The 21,732-nt window shown below is 31.9% G+C and overlaps 2 protein-coding genes across 7 annotated transcripts in view; one reads left to right on the top strand and one right to left on the bottom strand.

The window, feature by feature from the left end:
• BNIP3 (BCL2 interacting protein 3) overlaps nt 1–16,313 on the bottom strand; it is a 30,495-nt gene extending 14,182 nt beyond the window's left edge. Inside the window, exons 1-2 of one of the 4 annotated variants that reach the window (XM_085489163.1) lie at nt 16,215–16,313; nt 3,334–3,511 (exon numbers count right to left, since the gene is read on the bottom strand). In XM_085489163.1, the coding sequence (XP_085345289.1) occupies nt 3,334–3,511; nt 16,215–16,278 (242 nt within the window). In that variant the 5' untranslated portion in view covers nt 16,279–16,313. Of the gene's footprint in view, nt 1–3,333; nt 3,512–15,199; nt 15,482–16,214 lie in introns of those variants that run through there. The other 3 variants (XM_029320334.2, XM_029320333.2, XM_085489164.1) reach the window with 3 other exon arrangements.
• An 18-nt stretch (nt 16,314–16,331) lies between these two features.
• Paip2 (polyA-binding protein interacting protein 2) lies at nt 16,332–21,616 on the top strand. 3 transcript variants are annotated; one of them, XM_085489165.1, is made up of 4 exons: nt 16,332–16,552; nt 17,536–17,743; nt 17,998–18,189; nt 18,307–21,616. In XM_085489165.1, the coding sequence occupies exons 2-4, from the start codon at nt 17,570–17,572 to the stop codon at nt 18,409–18,411; spliced, it is 471 nt and encodes a 156-aa protein (XP_085345291.1). In that variant the 5' UTR covers nt 16,332–16,552; nt 17,536–17,569; the 3' UTR covers nt 18,412–21,616. The 3 variants fall into 3 exon arrangements, with proteins under 3 accessions (XP_085345291.1, XP_085345292.1, XP_085345293.1); XM_085489166.1 differs by lacking the exon at nt 16,332–16,552 and adding an exon at nt 16,817–17,104; XM_085489167.1 differs by lacking the exon at nt 16,332–16,552 and adding an exon at nt 17,156–17,336.
• The last annotated feature ends 116 nt before the right edge of the window (nt 21,617–21,732 follow it).

Below are 21,732 nucleotides of genomic sequence, written 5' to 3'. Positions count from 1 at the left end.
GTATACAATTAAAATATGTGATATAATAAAAGGCCAACTTAACGAGCTTATATGCTATTAATTGAAAAAATTTTTATTTATTAATTTACATACTATACAAAAGTTAAGATAAACGTTTCGACTGTACGACAGTCTTTCTCAATATCCTAATAATATGTTAAAAAATTAATTTAGTCATTTCGACCTTATTATAAATACAACAATTATGAGATTATATGACGAACGCAGTACAAAATTCATGTTTGTTGGCATGAGTTAGAGCGTCAGATGCTGTTATATTATGTAACGACATTTTTTGTCAACGAACATAACACTTTTTTTAAAAAAATTATTTCTTTTTACTTAACATAATCACCAAAAGTACACAGTTAAAAAGTACACATGGTGATTATGTTAAGTAAAAAGAAATAATTTTTTTAAAAAAAGTGTTATGTTCGTTGACAAAAAAATGTCGTTACATAATATAACAGCATCTGATGCTCTAACTCATGCCAACAAACATGAATTTTGTACTGCGTTCGTCATATAATCTCATAATTGTTGTATTTATAATAAGGTCGAAATGACTAAATTAATTTTTTAACATATTATTAGGATATTGAGAAAGACTGTCGTACAGTCGAAACGTTTATCTTAACTTTTGTATAATATGACGTAAATTAATAAATAAAAATTTTTTCAATTAAAACATTTAATATTTGTACGCTAAAACATTTATAATTAAATCAATGGTGTTAATCAGCTCGTTCATTTCTTCCCGAAAAAATATTTCGTCGCTCATAAAAAAATCAATAACGGGTGATGAATGCAAAATATACGCACAAACAAAGCGCAGTAAAACGGATTAAACCTGTAGTAATGCGCGACACGTGTCGTTCTAGATTCGAATATATCCGCCACTTTGTTGCGCAAATATTGTCAATAACAGAATCGCGACGATTTTAATGTTCGAGATAACGTTATGTGGAAAATTACGACCGTATGCAGATGCAAATCGACATGTCGCTTTACCGTAACTTTCGGACGCCGCAAATATTTTCTTCGATTTAATTTCGTTCCTCCTTTCTCTCGCGTGTCAGAAAATATGCGTCTCGACTATTTTCGGTCAGAGACTCTTGCATATAAACATATTGGGAATATACGTCTCTTTGTCTCTTCGCGTGTTGCACAAAGGCACATATCGCTCTTGTTCTTCTGCCAAGATATTTTTATGTCTATAAGTTTAACAATGACGCTATACTCTAACCGTGTTAAGAGCTACGTGTTAATTCAGCCGTGCGAATATCGAGATGCGACAAAATTTAAAACTATATTGTAAATGTTTATGTTTGTAATTAGAAGTCTATTTTTTACGGCTGACTCTACGCGATATCTTTATCTTTGTTTGCATTTGCAATGCAACTGTAAATAAGAATCAATTTGACGTCTATTCGAAAGTACATCTGCATACTGATTAAGGAAATTAGTAATTGTATGCATCAATTAAATTCTGCTGCTATTTGAACTGAGAATTTTTTTTCTAAAAGAAATGCGAATATAAGACGATTTTGTGGCAGAAAAAAATAAATTACAAATCTCGTTAGATCTCTTTGAAATATTAAAATAAGAAAAAAAGAAAACACGAGAAACGTATATAAATTATAATTTGTAAAATATCATTTTTTACGTAAATTTAAGTAAATTTCTAAATTCAAGAGGGTTTGTAAGTAAAAAAAAGAATTGTAATTAATGAGATATTTATAATAATTTTATAGACTTTGTGTCTGTTATGCAGTAATCATTGCAATTGCACAATTGTCGCAATCGAGCACATATTCATCATCAACGATAAAGTTCAAAAAACAATTTCCGCTTTAAAGCCATTTAAAATAATTCGCTAAAACGCAATCGCGGTTGCGATATAACCAGTGGGTTATCCCTCTTTTTTCGCTCTTATCTATTCGACCTCGAGGACTGACTTATATCTGACAACGCTTCTTACTTTCTTACTGCGAAACCTTTTCTAAAGAATAAAAAAGGAATATAGCAGAGACTTTTTCTCTTGCGCTCATGAGTAGGGATATAAAACAACTTAAAATTGTTCGAAGTATGACCCTTCTGCGTCAATACATTTTTGCCAACGCGATTTCCATGCGTCATAAGATTTCTGGAACTCCTTGACTGGGATGCTGTTCAGGGAGGCCGTCGAAGTAGCTTGTACGTTGTCAACCGACTCGAGCTGTTGTCCTTTGAGCTCCCTTTTCAGCCGAGGAAATAAAAAAAAGTCCGCCGGAAATTGGGATTATCTGCACAGAGTTGCTTGAGTTCTTCACAAACTTCCACTCGGTGTTGCTTTTGCGCATCGGTCAACACTCTGGGCACAAGTTTTGCGCAAATCTTCCGCATGGCCAAGTCTTCCGATACAATCTCGTGAACAATCGTTTTCGGCAAGTTCAATAATTCCGACATTAAGCGAACATTCATTCGACGGTCTGAATTCAATAATTGGCGCACACGAGTCACATTGTCGTCCGTTCGCGATGTTGACGGGCGTCCTGCGCGGGCCTCGTCGGCGACCTCCTTCCGACCTTCTCTAAACATCTTGTATCCCCGTTTGAGTGGCCGACTTTGTTGTAAACTGACAATCAACTCCGAATATAATAAAAATTTACTATACATTGTTCGCAAAACGTGCTTAGCTCTCTTCAAGGCTTTTATAGTTTCTCGAAAGAAACTAGAATATCGCCTAGATTTATCAGCGCAATTTCAAAAAGTTCTTCCATTTACAACTTCATGAATCATGCACAGTAGAAAAATGTATGTTTTCTTGTAAAAAATGTTGAAATTTTTTGTTAAATATTTAACACATTTATGTGTTAATTTAACATATTGCTGTTATGTTAAAATAACACAATGTGTACCTATTTTTAATTTTACACAATAAATATTCTGCTTTAATAGTGACAAGATTGATCTGTTAAAATTTACAGAAAAAAATGTTGATAAATGGGGATGATAAAATCTAAAATTAACATATTTTTACTTAATTTTTACATTAAAACTCTATGTTAATTGCACACAAAATTTATTTGAAATTATTTGAAGTTTTGCATTTATTTTGTGTTAAAATATTAACCCAATATTTGTGTCTTCATTTAACATATCATTATTATGTTAAATTAACACCAAAATTTCTGTAATATCTGTTAAATTTAACACAAATGTTTCAACTATGTGGTCTTTAAAGGGCTTTAAAAGGGTATCCTACCTTCGCAATCGAGAGAGCATGTGAAAGGAAACTTGCAGAATTTTGCGGAAAGCCGACTGATCCAGTTAAACTTGAACTTTTCTCACCTGTCCCTTGGAGTGTCGCGGCGCGAGGACGCCAAGGAATGCCTCGCCGACGAATGTGTGGAATCTCTTTGTGCTTCTCGTAGAAGTCGCAGATATTCGCGTTCGCCGGTGATGCTAAAAGGTGTCGGCGTTATCCGGGCTGCAAGTGGCGGGTCCGCCACCAGCTCCACCCATGATTCTGCGCAGTTAAAAAAAGAAAATCTGTTATTTTCTATTTTATACGCTTGTATCCGGCCGGCTCGTATTCCATCCGACAGCTTTCCGGTAATTAAGGTAAATATTCTCGCGTTGCAGCCATTTCTCACAGTGCCGGCAATAATAATTTATTATTTTCGCACACAACGGCCTGACATTTTATCGTGAAAAGTAAGAAAGAGATTAAATTGTAGCTAATAATTTTATCGTATTTATTTGACTTTATTGTCAATATTATTTTCGAGATTTTCACGAATAAAATTTATTATTATTAATAAATGCTATAAGAAAGGTAAAAGTTACCTCGTCATTTCTAATACTATAATCATTTTTTGTGGATTTACAATTTTTATATTCTTAATAAAAATTTAATGTGTCGCAATTTTTTAATTGTAATCAAATTTTAATACTATACTAATAAATTTAAAATGCTTTTTGCAAAGTTTTTCATATGATAGTGAAAAATGTTCCATATACATATAATGTACAAAGAATTAATGTCGTTGAACGATGTATACGCGATGACAGACTGTAATATCTTTAAAAATAGCACCACAGGCCATCATATCGATTAGAGTAACCCTACCCTACGAGGTCAAGTTGAAGGAAAAATTGATAAATATAGCATCGACCATCTTATCTCTGTATTGATTCATTATATGTAATCAATATTGATTTTTATCATATGTAATATGTAATATCGATATTTGTACAAATAAAATTGTCAGAAACAAAAATAAATTCATATTTCAATATTCAACACAAAGATTGAAATACATCGAGATCTTAAAAATAGTAATTAAAAAATTATTCAAAGTTATAAAGTTATTTAAAAAATCGTTATACATTTAGAATAAGAAACGTTTTTCTGAAATATGCATTTTAAAATGTATCTTATTTTAATTATTATTATTGTATTGTCTATTTCTTCAGTATTTCTTTATATATATGTCTAGATAATATCACAATAAGTGATTCATGATTTTCATCACATAGAGTATGTTAACAAATAAAAATGTGATTAAATGTGATTTTATCAATGTCATTATACACACAATGACATTGGCAATATAGTTTTTTAACATCTCGTGCCTTTTACGTAAGCAGTATATTAAAATAAAATTCTGACACGTTGACAATAAATAATTGTCATATTATATCATCGTTTTGCTAGAACAATTTTGTTTTTTACATGTTAAGAAAAATGTTGAATGTGCGTCATAAAATAAATGACAATAAATCATGCGTGATAATAATTTTGATCTTAACATTTAATGAAATACAGTTCGGCTCAATCAATCTTTTTACTTATACTTAATTAAAATTTTAATAATTAGTAAAGCACTTTACCAAGATTTTACAATATATTACAATGAAAAATAATCGCCTCCTCAAAATAATAATAAAATAATGGCCGTATTACGAAATTAAGCATTTTTTTATATGTGCAAATTTTTCGCAAAAAAAAAATAATACATAAATTATATCTTATAATTGATAAATTAACTATTATATAAATTCATGGCCGTTAACTCTCTGACAAACATAAATTAAAATGCTCATTAATACACTAAGTAGCATGAGTAATCAATCGAATGCAATTATAATATATATAAAAATGGATAATTGGATCGTTCAACGGCAAATTTAAGAAAAATAGAGATCCTTACATTAAAAAACTTTCTTTTATAAACTGCGCGTGTTATCAATATTCCGTTTTAATGAGTCAAATAAGGAGAAATCCAGTTATACGTTTGTACGATAGAAATCACAAAATGCATCTGCATTTCGAATAGTAATTTTTTTTTACTTGTTTAAACTACAAACTTTGCAATTCATAAGAAACTGTACATTGAAATTATGATTTTATGTATGAAAAATGCATATTTATTTTACATAAGTCATTGAAAAAATGTAAATATATAAATTATTTATCACAATATCAAAATAATATTTTATATTTATTTGCGGTTAAAAAATTAAATAATAAAATAGAGATAGACTCGAAATATTCAAAATATTCCAAAATTACCATTAGAGAAAGAAATTATATAAAATATATAATATAAAATATAATTTCTCTCTCTAATAATAATTTTGGAAAACTTCATTTAAGATTATAAATAAATATGATATACCTAATTTCATACACATTAATTGTATATAGTTATTATGCAAATTAATTGATTTTTTACATCATTAATATGCATATTTCATTAAAAGTGCCACGTGTAAAATGATGTAATTCGATTGTGAACTCTGGTAACGTAATCATATACCAAGGATGAACTCATCGCTGATTAAACCTCGAGTTCATCTACCGTCGTTGCGATAATTTGCTAACTGGATAACGGATATAAATTCATATTCTACGCATCAACGGACTTTGATTTCCATAATTACGAAACTACTGCGCTAACAGTGTACAAAAATAGTACACGCTATTATTTTATCTTGTTATAAACGTACTAACTAGTTTTTCATAGAAATATGACTAGTCAGTCAGATTTTCCGTAACAAGTTAATTCCAGTTTCGTTAATTGTGATTCAGCTGTCAGATATATATATATGTATATGTTATTTATTACCGATCAGAGTTCGTATTCCAGAATTGTGCATTGCATATTTTATTGATAATTTTATTGAATAAGTTTCATTTTAAGACGCGGCTCGGACTTTGATATATTTACATTAATCGCTAATTATATATGGTGACCATATCTCTATTTTCTGAGAAAAGATAGAGGACAAACCCCTGAAAAATTTTGGACTTTGCTTCAACATGTTTTCAAATCAGTTGGCGACCAAAGTCGAATTCGACGAGCAAAAAAAAAATAATTGTATAAGACTATCAGAACTCTGGTTTCTTAAATCTGGTTTCTTAAATCTGGTTTTGGTTTTTTAAATAGGTTCTAGATAAAAGATTCCGTGGTTTCGTACAAATTCTCATGTTAATACTGCACTGAAAAAAATGTGTTAACTTGGCAAAACCTTTCAACTAAATATTATTTTATTAATTGAACATATAAAATGATTTAAATAAATAAATCTAAAGGACAGCTACTTGAAATAAAGGACTGTCCTCTAAACTAAAAGGCGGATGGTCACCATAATTACACCTATACCATGAACAACATATAAAGCCTTAAAATGACATCTCAACGTGTTAAAGCAAAATTTGTAGCATTATCTAAGAACCGATGACAAGAAACGGAAAGAGAAAAGAGTAATGTCGATTAAACGCGATTCATTAATCGCGACGTTCCGTCGTCGCGTTTATGCATACAGCGTTACGCATCATGCGTAACGCACGTGACAGCTACGACATGGTTGGAGTCGAGCGATTATTGCCGCCGCCGCCGGCGCTTTTCTAGTCGCGCAAATCATCCGGATGGTGAGGTTTACTTCGAGTTCGTTCACCTATTCGTAAACCGCCGTCACCGAGGCATATATTCGCGCTTTTGCCCGATCTGACGCGTCGATATATCTCGGAACAAAAATACGGCTACAGTCGTGTAATAAATAATTACGGTGACCATGTTTTCAAAGAGAAAATTTCTAAAGTTTTCTAAAGGACAAATTTGAAAATTTTAGGACTTTGTTTCAGCATGTTTCTAATAGCGAATTCGGTTGGATGCACTAGTGCGCACTGAGTGCACATAAAGGTTATCGCACACAATTTTACAATGACATAAATAGTTAAAAAAGTAAAATAATATTAATAGTATGAGCTATTATATTATCATTATTCATATTGAACAACTATAATAATAGCTCTTACTATTAATTATTTTCCTTTTTTAATTACTTTTGTCATTGTAAACTTGCGAGTGATAAACCTTTACATGCACTCAGTGCGCGTACTAATGCATCCAATCGAATTCGCTATAAATCAGTTTGCGACTAAAGTAAAGATTAACGAGCGAAAAAATAATTATTTTGTAACTATCAGAAGTCTACGTTTACTCTTATACAGGGAGAGAATTTTCTCTTATTGTTAGGATTTACCCTGAAAATCATGGTAATCGTGGGACAATATTGGAAGAATTTTATAAGAATTTCTCTGATTAATATTTACCACAAAAAAATATGAATATGTATGTAGTAAAATTAATCGAATGTATTTTATACCTAATTGTGGTTATTGTGGTAGATATTAATATTTTTATTGTGGTAAATATTATATTAATCAAAGAAACTCTTATGAAATTCTTCCAATACCATATTGGCCCATGATTACCATATGATTCATAAGAATTTACCCTGGTAAATTCTCAGAGAAAATTCGCTCTGTGTTTGAATCTGATTCGATTATCTATGTTGAAACAAACCCTTGATTTCTAGATAAGAGATACAGCATTGTTTTCGTATAAATTCTCTAAAATAAATCAATAAAGAATTAATACTACACCATTAGACGATCAAACGCTAAATAAAAAATAAAGAACAAAATTGTAATATAAAGAAAACAAAATTTTTTAAATAAGAGACAAAATTGAGTTTTCGAAAAATGAATAAATCAAAAGGACAGCTACTTGAAATAAAGGACGGATGGTCATCGTAATTGGTGCATCTTGAAAACTGACTTATTCGGAAAAATCATTGCTTTCTCAAACAATAATTTTCCAAATAATTTCGTTTAAAAATATGTGAAATAACTTTCATTTTCTTGTATGTGTATATATCAATCGATTTTCTATAACACGCGAACCACTAACACTTTTTCTGAGCGACGAAATAATCATCGGCATGGAAAGCTGAACAATAAATTTGCCATGCACGAACTTCTCGAAATTCGCGATTACACAGTAGATCCGTCACGCGGTTCTTATTTTCGAGCAAGCAATTCAAGCACGTACACGATTAATGTTCTTGCAAAAGGAAACGAATTATAAAAATTAATAGTTGCGATACGTGACTATATATATATATACAATGCGTCCCTCTATAATTTAATCTACATTAGCTTATTAAAACGTAAATTAAGACCGTAAATCAAGTTTCCAAAGTTAAGTACGCAAACAACAAGACATCTTTTTCATCTGCTTGTATAAGACAATAATACATTATTTTATATTTATGCTAGTTGCTGTGTATCTTCTTTACAATATACATATATATTTTTTTTAGTGCACAAAGAATTTTTTTTAACAATGACAGTCGGTGGCAAGTAGACGTTTTCATAAGCATACTCGTAGATGTTTTACGCAATGCTATTCGCATTGTTGGCTCGATAAAGATACGTGCGATAATGCATAAATGTGATATCGAGCGAGGTCATCGGAAAAAATGGAAAAAAAATCTATTCGGTAAACATATATATAACGCCGTGCGCGACGAGCTTAACGTAAATTTTTTATTAACCAAGCTTTTCCACTTCCTGTACAAAACATATGTCGTATTTCAAAAAATACACAACACGAAATTTCAACTAAATCTGCAGCATACTCAATTCTTTTTCAACTTTTTTTTACATACAAAACAGTAACTTTTAATAAAGTAAAGGATAAATTTTGATGTAGATTTTATCTTACTTGTGTGTGTGTTTAGATATGATAATTTAGAAAAAGATATTTAAAAAATCACATTTTACATAAGTTTCCACGAAGAGAAAATAATATTTTCTTTATAATTATTTGCAGCCGTCATAATTCGTTTGTCGTCGACTCCATAAAAAATACAGTATTTTGAGAAAAAATTGCAGGGAAAAATATTTTTTCTTTCTATTACAAATATCTGCACAGAAAGAATTTTCCCTTGGAATTTACAATGAAAATCATGATAATCGTGTAGCAATATGGTATTGAAAGAATTTTATAAGAGTTTCTCCGATTAAATATTTAAAAAATATGATCGATTAATTTTATTATGTATATATTAATATTTTTTTATTGCGGTAAATATTAATCAGAAAAATTCTTCCCATATTTCCCCACAATTATCATGATTTTTAGGGTAAATTCTAAGGAGATCTTCAGGGAAAATTCTCTCCGTGTGTAATTATTTCCATATCAAACAAGAAGCTGAAATACTTATTACAAAAATAATATTTAACTTAATTGCATTGAGATATTTTATATCATACACCGATATCACATATCTATTTATCGTTACGCATTATATAACGTACATACGCAGAAAAACAATCGATACACACGGGCAAAAATATCTTGTTTCTCACGATCCCGACGCTTCGCATTTCATGCAAAATCACGTCCTATAAAAATTGCGTCGTTTAATTCCTCAACATTCGCAAACATCCTCAAGTCATGAATGCCTAAATCCAACGGATTCACGAGTAGGAATAAGTGTTTATACACGCGTCGTTTGCCATAGAATATAGAATTGCACTTGCATAACTCCTCGCACACGTTTGCAAACATTATTAACTGTGAAACGTATTAACGACCTGTACACAGAGTATCCTGATTGCATCTCTTTTGTGCGCCAAATTGTGAACATCGATGGACACCGTCGGAGATCAAAGGCCCGGAAAATTTATTCATAGAATCGCAGATTGCCATTACTTGATCAGCAGCGATCACGTCCGAATCAACGTCGACAAATTACGTCGTTTAACCGCGTTGACAAATCGAAGCTTCTACTCGTACGATAAACCGCTATGTTATTTGACGACCAAGTGCAAATGTAAAGCGAAAGCTAGAACTGTGAAGAGTTAAATATGTAATAAAAAGTGAAAAATTGTTATCATTTCGTTATTGCTATACTTGTTGCACGTAGAATATCATATATCCATTATTCATAAGATACTTAAATTACACTAATTATTGATGTATGCGTTATGATAACTTGTTATTTCTCGTAGGTATAAGTCTGTATTTCTTTGTCAGTTTGATCTCGTACGTGCAAATTTGCACGACTGCGTATATGTAAACTATGATTTCGTTTACATTGAAAATACCAATAGCTTATCGAAGATTATCTAAAGATGTCTATTTGATTAAGTCCCTAATCGCACTATTTGCCATCTTCCATAAATTGACTTATGTGATAACCGCTGTTTTAACTTTAATTATCTGACCTTGTTCTATATTAATCTGTGAGGTTCTAACAACACATCGTTTTCAATTGAACTGCTTAAAAGAGATGCTTTAAAAAGATTATTTCGATACTCGGGTATCGAAATAATATTTTTAATATTTATTTAAAATTGCGCGAAAAGAACATCATTTTGTGTATTTTTAACAAGCATTTTTAGTGTCAAATAATCATTGAAGATAGATTGATAAAATTGAAAGTATCTGAAGAAATATTTAAAAAATAAAAAAATTTCTTTCTCTCTCTCTCTTCTTATCTTAGGAAATACGAAATTAATTTAAAACTTTTAATTTCTTAATTAATGTGTAACTAAAAGTTCGAGAACAGTGTGAATGTTGAAATAACGTCTATTAGTCTAGAGGAAAAAAATATTATTTTTCTACCATCATTCAATCGTTCATAAATGTTAAACGAGCATGTATCTGTCAAGATGCACGTGTTGACAGTGAACGAGTGTGACGATGACCACAGGATGTACAAACCGATTCTCGAGAGGCTTTATTGCTTCTCACATGAACGTATTTCGCAAACGATTTCTGTTACATCGCCAACAAACCACAAGTAGAATTATGACTGTATTTCGTTAAAGCTAAACGATGTGGTTATGGTTTCAAATATTCATGATAGCTTGAATATTAAAAACGTGTCAAAAATCTTTTTTTTTTATGCGAGAACATCCAAGAAAAGAAGATACCTACTTTAAATATTATAATTCGTCATATATATTAATGAAGAAACAGAGTTTTAATATTTCGTGAAAAAAAAATTTGTACGAAACATCTACGTTTGTTTGAGCCTTTCTCAAAATATTTTTACACGCTGAAAAAAGGAGTGTTAACTTGATTAACCGTTCAACCAAATTACTATTTTGTTAATTGAACATATGTATATTAGTATTTAAGTCAAATATATATATTTTGTTAGATTTAATTTAAATCTTTCTATATGCTCAATTAACAAAATAATATTTAATTGAGCGATTTAGTCAAGTAAGAATACACATTTTTTTCAGTGTATAAGCAAAACGAATAATTATACAAATAATTGTACAAATTATTAAACGAATAATTATACAAATTCAGCAATTTTTTCTCCTAAACATCTATTGCTAGCATCGTATCCACAAGATCACATTCGGAGCATGAAATTGTCACGTGTTGCGTTCGCAGAATCGCCAATCGGATAACCTTAATCAATCGAATTAAGGACCGGCGACAGACCTTACCGACTAAAAATAGATGCACGCGGACTTCCCTCTCTTTCGACCGTCTGTCATTTCGATTAACACACTATGTTCGTAGGCGTGTAAGCAGCTGATAATCGCGCACGTACGCTTATCTGTCGTTTAAATTAAACACACTTTCGTTAGAAAGTCCAATGTAAATGAATATACACGCCGAGATATATATTTATATATAGAACGCGATATTATATTGTGTGCAAAGTGCGAATAATTTACATGTTATTATATGAGACCAGTGGACCGATAGAATATTTAAAGGCTCTCGACAATTTGAAAATTGATACTTTTTTTTATATCTTATCTTCCTATCAGAATATGTTCGCGAATATTTGAGATTTATTGATACGTGATATTTATGATTGAATATTTAGACGTATACACATGTCAGAAATCGTGAGAGATTGTACGAGAAGATGAGAGAGACTGTCTACGTGAGTTGAATCACGTAAGCTCCTGAATGCGATTTCGGGTCAACGTCGCTTTAATGAGCTCAGTTCCTGAGGAGCAGCACGTAGATACGCTAGGAGTACACGATCGCATGTTCATGATCGTGTGAAGGAACGAGTTTGTTGAAATGACTCATGCTCTTTAGAAACGACCTATACAGATGTAGTAATTTCGAAAAGGGGAGTATATATATTCCTCTCCTTCTCGGCTGGTATCAATTTCTCGATAATATTTATTATGCATTTTCTCGTTTTATCAGAACGATACATCTCGATTCATATTTATATCATATATGTATATATCAATATATATATCAATATATCAGAACGATCAATAACGAGGATATTTAAATAAGAGAAATTGGATATTACGATTCAATTTCCTATATTACATTATACATAAACTACGACGAATAACCGATATCGGTCTGTCAAACAATAGATAACAAATATCAACAATTATCATTTTATCGCGAATTATATTGAGTCATTCTAGATTTAGATCATTAATATTATTCTCAACAATAAAATTAAATTATACGCAAAATATCGTTTGATTGTATGCTTTTATGAATTAGAAAAATAGAAAGACAACAAATAATTTTTAATTTTGATCGAGCACTATGCATTCTTATTCGAACTCACCCGATTTTAATAGAACACTCGGAACACGAGTTTACAGAGCACTGACCCAGTTCTATTTGCGTAGATTGTAGATGATCTAATGGTCAAAGAAATCAAAGGAAGAATTTTACAAACAGTTTTAAGACTTGGAAACCTTTATCAATAGTCCCGGAAAAATAATTGTATAATAGTGATCCTAACATATTTTATATAAATACTGATAACATCTTTCTTTCCATTTCTTTTGTCCTAAAAAAACTTTTTAAATAATGAAAATAATTAATGAAAAAAATATAAGGTTCTTTTTTTATAAATCTTTGACTAAATAAATAAATCTGTTTCTATGCAAAATATTTATTTGCGAAAATTACTTTTAGAATTAAATATCTTGTCACGTTGAACCATCGTGAATGATTTATAACCAACGTTCTATGAATATACAAAAGAATAAATCATCGTCACGCATTATGAATTAAATTATATCCACGCAAATGCAGCGAAATCAAAATACCCACAGAAACGTAGAATAAAAGTTTATACGTAAAGATTAAAATAAAGTAATTTAATATTATTCTAAATGCTGAAAATTACACATTGCAATGTAATATTTTATTTTTCGTAAAATAATATTTATTCTATATGTTATATATATGTATAACATGAAAAAAAATCTAGATTTCTTCTATATATGTAGACAATTCACAAAAACTGTGAATAAATTTAACGTCGAATCTTGAATTGTTTTCGAATTATTTTATTTTACTTTGAAGTTTTAATTATCATGAAAATGCACTTTTTAACGTTAACATTTTTAAAGATACGTTAATAAATAATATGTAACGCGTGAAAAAAAAAACAGATAACAAACTGCTAAGATGAAAGCATCAGACAGGTGTTTATTTTTTTCGTCAGCTATCAGTCAGACGATACTTTGCAAAATAAACCGAGATAATTCTTACAATAATAGAAATTATATCTGCGTGCTTAATTCAAAGGGCCTTTACACATGAGATACGTGATAAAACGAGTCATTAGACAAATAATCTTTCTGTTAGATCGATTGAATACAAATTATGAATATTCTAATACACAGCATTTTCTCCAGATAATTATGATATATAAAAAAATAAGAAACAATATATAAAGTTCAAAGATACAATCTCTTCACGTTACAATCTTGTATATATTGTGCACTCAGCATATCTTATCTTATTATTATCATTATATCGTATGACATCACAAAGAAGCGTATAGACGCGTAGATGACATATGAAGATAAATTATTTATATAAAATATATATAATTTTTGAAAAAGGCTGACGCGCAATACATATGATTTTGATTTGAATATTTTCGCAGTTATTACGCGTACAATATTCTCGTATAATAATTAAAAAGATAATTGCGTTGCTGTCCATAAAACCATAAATATTCTAATCTTATCTGTTTTGCGCATCGAAACAAGTATTCTCTAAAATTTAACACATTCATGCATTTGCATATAAATTTGCATATACATATACACGAAGGCACACTTGCTCCTAGAATATTACAAGCGCACAAGTTAATATATAAGAAAATAATGAATCTCTTCCAGATACTTTTTATCGAACATTTTGATTTATAATGAGAAAAATATATCGTAAATATATAATATCATAAGTGAAGAAAGTACAAAGAGAAAAAATGGTAAGTACATAAAAAATATCATATAAATACTTCAAAATGTGGAGGAAAAGAAGGGAGCGGATTATTTATCGATGGGTAATTAATTAAATTTCGCTCGGCGTAACTTGTGAAGATTGACTTTGTCTCTTCGTCGAATGACATCAAAAATTGAATTTTCCGCCAGATACGACGTGTCGCAGATTGAAAAGATTGAAATGGCGGGAAAAAAATTGCTGCGACGCGACGCGACGACGCTGTGACGTCAATCCTCGTACTACGCCAATTTTCGGAGTACGTTACTCTACGCCGAATTATATCAAAAGAATCGTTCTGTCATAATATGTTGACAACTCGTCGATCGTCAAATTTGCTCTTCCTTCTCTCGATTTTCACGCCGAAAGTTCGCAAAAAAAAAAAAAAAAAAGAAAAAAAGAAACCAAAAATACTGACGCGTCATCGCGAATAGCAAAGCGCGTTTGTTTACGCTCGTATCGAAGAAAGAAGCAATTGTGGGGGCGGGAGGAAAGAAGGGGGAGGCTGACAGGGACACTGCGCGAAATGGCCGCGTCGTCGCGTCTGACAATCAGCGTACCGAGCGTACGTTTTGTTTTGTCCGAGTCTCTTTACTCACCGCTCAGTTGCTCATCCGACGAGTACTTCACCGTCGACGACATCTCGTCGTCCCTTGACGTGTGGTAGAAGCTCGCAGAGCACTCGCGTAATCGAGGACTCTCGCTCTTTGCGGCGAGAGGATACGCAAGGAGGGAGGACGCCGGGAGGCGAAGAAAACAGGAGAGATACGACGAAACTGGACGCGCTCGCGCGACACCGCGATATGTAAAACGACGCAGCAAACGACACGACGCACCTGCCGCGACGAGCGCTCGCGAGAGAATGCTGCTGCGCAGCCAGCGCTGCTGCGCTTTGTTTTGACGCACGACGGCGCGCGCATGTCAGCTGCGGCCGGGCTCGACCAATCACGGCGCGCCGCGGTGTAAATAGATCGCGCGCGAGTCGACACTACGTACGTCAATTTCGCGCCGCGTCGCGTTGCGTCGAAATGAAAAGCTGTTGCTCGCAATTGCTCAATATTGCCAAATTCGCAAACGCGCACGATCGCGTCCTTCCATCGCGGGATTTTTCACGGAAATAACGATCACGCTCCTTTCCTCGCGCATGAAACACGACAGACGCGAAACGAGCGAATTTTTTCATCGAAATATAGTCACGTCATTCCTTTTGTAAATTTCATTGTGGAGACATCTACCGAGGAACTGATTCAACTATTTTTAGTTAGAGTGTAAATGTGGCAGATGTCGTGATTGTTTTTTTTTTTATTTATTTTTCTTGTTTCTATATAATTATAGTTTTATATAGAGAGAACATTACTAAAATATATATCTAGAAAATATTATTTCTAGATTGATCTTTTAATTATATTTATTTTATTATTAATTGCAAAATTGCCTTCTTTTTAATAAAAATCTCCTTTTTGAATATCTTATTTTACAGGGGAAAAAAATTACGTAACAACACGTATATCGTATAACCAAATTAATACTTGAGACAAAAAAAATGCCACGTGTTCGTGATTGAAAAAAAAAAAATTTAATGGGAGAAATAAACAAATAGAAGATATGTCTCACCGATGTTCCGTCTCGCATTTCCTTCCGTTTTCTGGAGCTTTCGTGAAATTTCGACGGACTCCATTCGCGAAAAATCTCGGAGCACATTACCAGTAGCGCTGCTCCGATGCGCGGCATTGCTCTCAAATAACGACGCTGGTGGCAGCACTGCTGCGAACGCTAATTTGCGTTGAACACGACACGTATATTTCGGTGTACATATACGTGGTGTGCGGCCGAGAACTGCGTAAATCTGTACGTACACGACGATAAATAGGTATTTCGTGCGGCGACGACGACGACGACGACGAGGAGGAGCGACGAGTCTCCGGGAGCCCTGTTTTTTTTTCACAGAAAAGGTACGTTCGCTCTCTCTCTCTCCCCCCTCGAGTGAAGCATCTCCGGTTCTCAATTTCTCCCCTCGCTCGCGGGGCCAGGCCCAGCCGTTCGTCCGCCGTAAAAATAGGGGAATAAACAATCGGGGGACGCGTCCCCTTCGAGCGAGCGCGAATTCGCGGCCGACCCGATACGCGAGTCGCAAAGATGGTCGCCCTCATCTGTCAAGCGACGACGACGACGACGACGATCTCGTATGCGCCGTCCGTTTTTTCCGATATGCGCCGTTAGAGAGAGAGAGAGAGAGAAAGAGAAATAGAGAAACCGGGGGTCGTTTCCAAATTTCAAGTAAATCATAAGAAATTCAGGCCTCGATCGGGGCAGATCGGATTCCCATATGCGCGAGATTCGTGTCACTCCGAGACGCGGACGTCTCGTTTGTTGACTCTTTATTCTCTTTCTCCCTCTCGGCTCCGCGTCTGGCTTCTCAAGGTTGCGCGTTTCGTTCCGTTTCGGACACCGCCTCGAAAGAGGAAACTCTCCGGCCCCGGACGGCGCGCGCAAAATCAACGAAGGTTCGTTCAATTCGCCCCGGGGGGGTATTGTGTTTACAAGCCTTCGAGTTCCGCGATTCGTCGAAGATAATGATAGAGAACTCTGTTTATTCCAAATTGTTTGTTTGTTTGTTGAACGTTGTACCTCTCCTCTCCCCGGTATCTTTTTGCGATTACTCCGATTATTTCTCAATGCGAATGACAGAAAGAGAGAAAGCATACATTATTTTTTATTATGTAAAGAATCGATTATGTATGTATATACATATATATATATATATATATATTTAATATAATATAATTTAATAATATATATAAATATATACATATATAAAAATGTATATATATATATAATTATATGGAATCGACATTGAATTGAGTTTAACATTGCTTTCTCGACATATGATACAAATCACTTGTGATCGATGCATATTGATAGAGAGAATTTGCAGGTGAACGTTCAGTATATTGTTCAACATTCTGGCTATGAAAATGAAGATTCCGAATAGTGGATCTGGAAACGGTTATTACGGGCACGAAACAGGTATTACTTCTTACATGGATAACAACAGCGATACGGAGCCTGAGGTGCAAGGAATAAGCGATGATGATTTCTCGGAATATATGTGGATGGAGAATGAGGAGGAATTTGACAAACAGGTACTGTCTCTTCTCTTTCTTTGTAAATATACAATTTTTATAAATTATACATACATATATATATATATATATATTATATAATTGCTCAAAATTATATCATGTATATATATTCTACATGAAATTTCTCACATAGATACTCTAATTATATATATAGTTGGAGTATATATGTGCAAGAAAATTTCACATAGAAATATATATATATATAATATTCAAATATACAGTATACATTTTATGAAACTCCTTTTAACATATAGGTATTGCAACAATTAGAAGAGGAAGAATTGATGGAGGAGTGTCTAGAAGCAATGTTGGAAGAAGAGAGGCAACATCAGAGGAATATGAATTCCACAGCTTGGTCTACTGCTACTGGCACTTCCGACAATAACGCTGCTGAGCTTTTTCAACAGCTTAGCACTCTGAGAATGCCCGATGATCTCGCTAAACAGGTAATATAAGCAAAGTATTTCCTTTCTTCAATGTCTTTTAACATGAAAAAAAAAGATAGAAATCTTTACCAGTTATTATTATAATATCAACGTGCTTCTCTCTAATGGAATTTCTAGAGTACGCTAAATCCAGATGCAGCTGAATTTATTCCAGCACGTAAATCAACTGTGGTACCTGTAAGTACATCGTCAGAAACCGCAGTCACCACAGAACCGTCGTAGAAATTTTGTGTATCTTTTTTCTCGTCCCTCCCTGTTTAAGTCACGTAAAATCGGGCTACACGTAATATTTAGAATTTACTATTTCTAATCCGAGACAGTCATATTAAGTGAATCGTTAGAAGTTCAATGACTGTGACTGTACGTACAAAGAAAGATAAAGAGAGATAAAGAGCGCGAACTGTACAGCATGGTGTGTAATGTGCGTCATCCAAACGTAATGCCAGTTACGTAACCCCCGGGTGAAATGAATACTTAAATGCATTACCAAAATTTTTATAGACAAAAAATATCAAACGTGATATTGCATGGAATAATTATGTATATGTTTTTTGCCGAAAAATATTAACGAACGATCATGTATACAAATCACTTGTTGAAAAAAATTTGCAATTTATATCTCTTGTTCAATGCCGTCTACATTGAGAACAAGTTTTTGCGGAGGCAGATATTTTTAGCCTTTTTTAATTTATATAAATTACAATTATTGCATCTATACGGAAATAACTTATTATTTACACACACACACACACATTGAAAAAACAGAAGGTATAGAACGCACGAATTATTTAGAAAGAAGAAAGTCTCATAAGTTTCTAAAGTAATGTACATACAAGCAGGAACATACACACATATTGTTTTGTAAATTATGTTCATAACTTATGTATATGTATGTCTCAATCAGATCCCATCATCCTCTGGAGAGTAAACCTTTTTATCTTTTTCAAGCTGTAAAACATAAGTGTAAAGCTTTTTACAGTCTAAGAAAAAGTGTTTTACAGCTTGGTATCCATCTGCCCAATGAAAACTTTCCTTAAGAGTTCCTTTTGTAATACTTATAGCAGAGAGAATGAAATATTTATAGCAGGAATCATTAGTCAGGATATATTATACCATCATGTATTAAATATATCATGTGTTAACAATTATTTCACTTCCAATAGATGAATCGACACAATTGCAAACGTATAATCGGAAAATCGGAATTATAATTTGTACAATATATCATATATGTTTTGCTTAGAAATCTGCATTAGGAAAATTATATCCAAATACTATCACATTGAGTCCTGCTTCAGCATTCATTTAACAAACTTAAAGATCTCAAGTGAAAGTCTTACTTAGGCTGTGAGGGACTCTTTATGACTCTTTTTAGTGACACTGAGAATCAGGATATTGTTTACTTATTTTTTAAATCATTTTCCATGAGATACTTCGAAATTTTAGGAGATTGTAGGTTGTAGAGTGTAATCTTGATGAAAATAGAGTAAATGGTGAATGTACTTCAAATCGGCTTGAATAGCAAGAAGATTGATTTGACTTTTTTGCTATAGTATAATATATATTTATACATATATACTCATTATTTACAAAAGTGGATATCACATCACATATTTGTACAATATTTGATACTTCCTCCCTATCTCTTGTGATTTCTTACGAACAACACGTTTTACTTGAAATAACTTCTAAATCACATCATCCCATTTTCTTTAAAATTTGAATATATTTAATTATATCATTTGTAAATTTAAAATCAAACTTTTTGCAATTCTAAGATTATAATAGCAATTAAAACGCATTCGTGCTTACTTACTTGGTGATATCTGCCATTCTTTTTATTGATTATAAATAAGTGTCCGAATTTTTAATAAGATCTATATATTGAGATATCTATATATTATGTGTTGCGTTCTATATACTTTATACGTGGTAAATATATGCACATTGTTTTAGTCAATCTGGTTTAGTATAAACGTAGAAACTGTGATTATAAAAAAAGAAAAAAAGCAGCGCGTTACTAAGTTTACCGAATATTATTCATATATATGAGACACATTACATTAGGCTTTTACAATCTACTTTGGAATCCCTTCCCTTTCCTATCGTTTATTTTATATAAGAGATACGATATTACTAAGCTTATAATATATACGCCCAGTTACAGACTTAATTGTCAGAAGAATAAAAATTAAAAAAAAACGACAATGCGCGACTCTAGGAATAATCGGATATTTTACGTTTAACAAATTGAAGGTAACACAAGGAGATTACGATATTTGCGATTTTGCTCTAAAGGAAAAAAAAAGAATCAAATCAATACGAGTCTAAAGCAGAGACTGATTTCACGTCCATTCTTACGTCAGCTTTAATATCCGAATTAGATCATATATAACCGTCTTTTAATTATTACTTTACAACTGTTAATCTAGGCTCTGTGTAATATAGAAAAATTATTTGCAATACTATAACTATGCTGCATAATACTGAGATATACCGTTGAATATACTGATATTGCTAAAAATATGAACTATTGTTCTACATTTAAGGATTTATTAATTTAAAAAAATCTAGTTTCTGCTATATGTATGGCTTAAAATTTCGTTTCTTAAAATTTCCAAAACAAATTGATCTTATCTAGAAAAAACGTATGCGAATAAAAATGCGATTTATTTACAGATTAAATAAATAAGTCAGTCGTTATGTGTGAAAAATATATATGTCATAAGTGTACCTATATATATATACATATATATATAGCCCTCATCATTGTTAAAATTTAAAATTGTACAAATTTAATTTTGTCTTAACATTTTCAGATAAAATACTTAACTCATTATATATATTAGAAATTGCATCACAATAGATTTCAGAATTAAAATGTGTAATTGCTTATAAAAAAGCAATATACATAAATATCGCATGATTTATTCGCATAATTTCTTTATATTTCTCATAATTAAACTTGTCTCGAATCTTTGATAAAATGATTACGCATCACTTTTTTTCAACTCACTTGCATATATTGGTATCTCTAACCAACATGTAATATTAAGAATATTAGGTTATTCTAGATTTAAGACAAATGTGCAGCTGTAATCTTCTCGTACACAGTATGAAACAGTACTACAATAAATGATAGTCATACATCATCGTAATAACTGATTATATGTATCTACAGTAATCAATGCAAAAACATTATATCTCGAATGTACTGTGAGAGTTTGATCATTTGCGTGTTTACGAGAATAACTGTATCTCTTTTTAGCATTATGTTAATCAAAAGAAAAAAAAAGTACAAAAGAAAAATGACAAAAATATAATTTTCACGTTAGGTCACATTTCCGGAAGAATGATATAATTATGTCATTCTCCGCGTTATTATACATTTATTATGTACACTTTGTGCAATGCAATGCATATTGGATTGTAAAATAGCTAGTATATATTAATTCAAAATAGAGATGATACATTACTTTTATATATACATATAAATATATATATATATACATATATATATATATTATTTTAACTTATAATGTA

Source organism: Nylanderia fulva, unplaced genomic scaffold (assembly GCF_048542155.1).
Source record: "Nylanderia fulva isolate GAGA-0341 unplaced genomic scaffold, ASM4854215v1 Scaffold8, whole genome shotgun sequence".
NCBI classification, from domain to species: domain Eukaryota; kingdom Metazoa; phylum Arthropoda; class Insecta; order Hymenoptera; family Formicidae; genus Nylanderia; species Nylanderia fulva.
The sequence above is the reverse complement of the archived record's forward strand: the minus strand, read 5'-3'. Positions and strand labels throughout refer to the sequence as shown.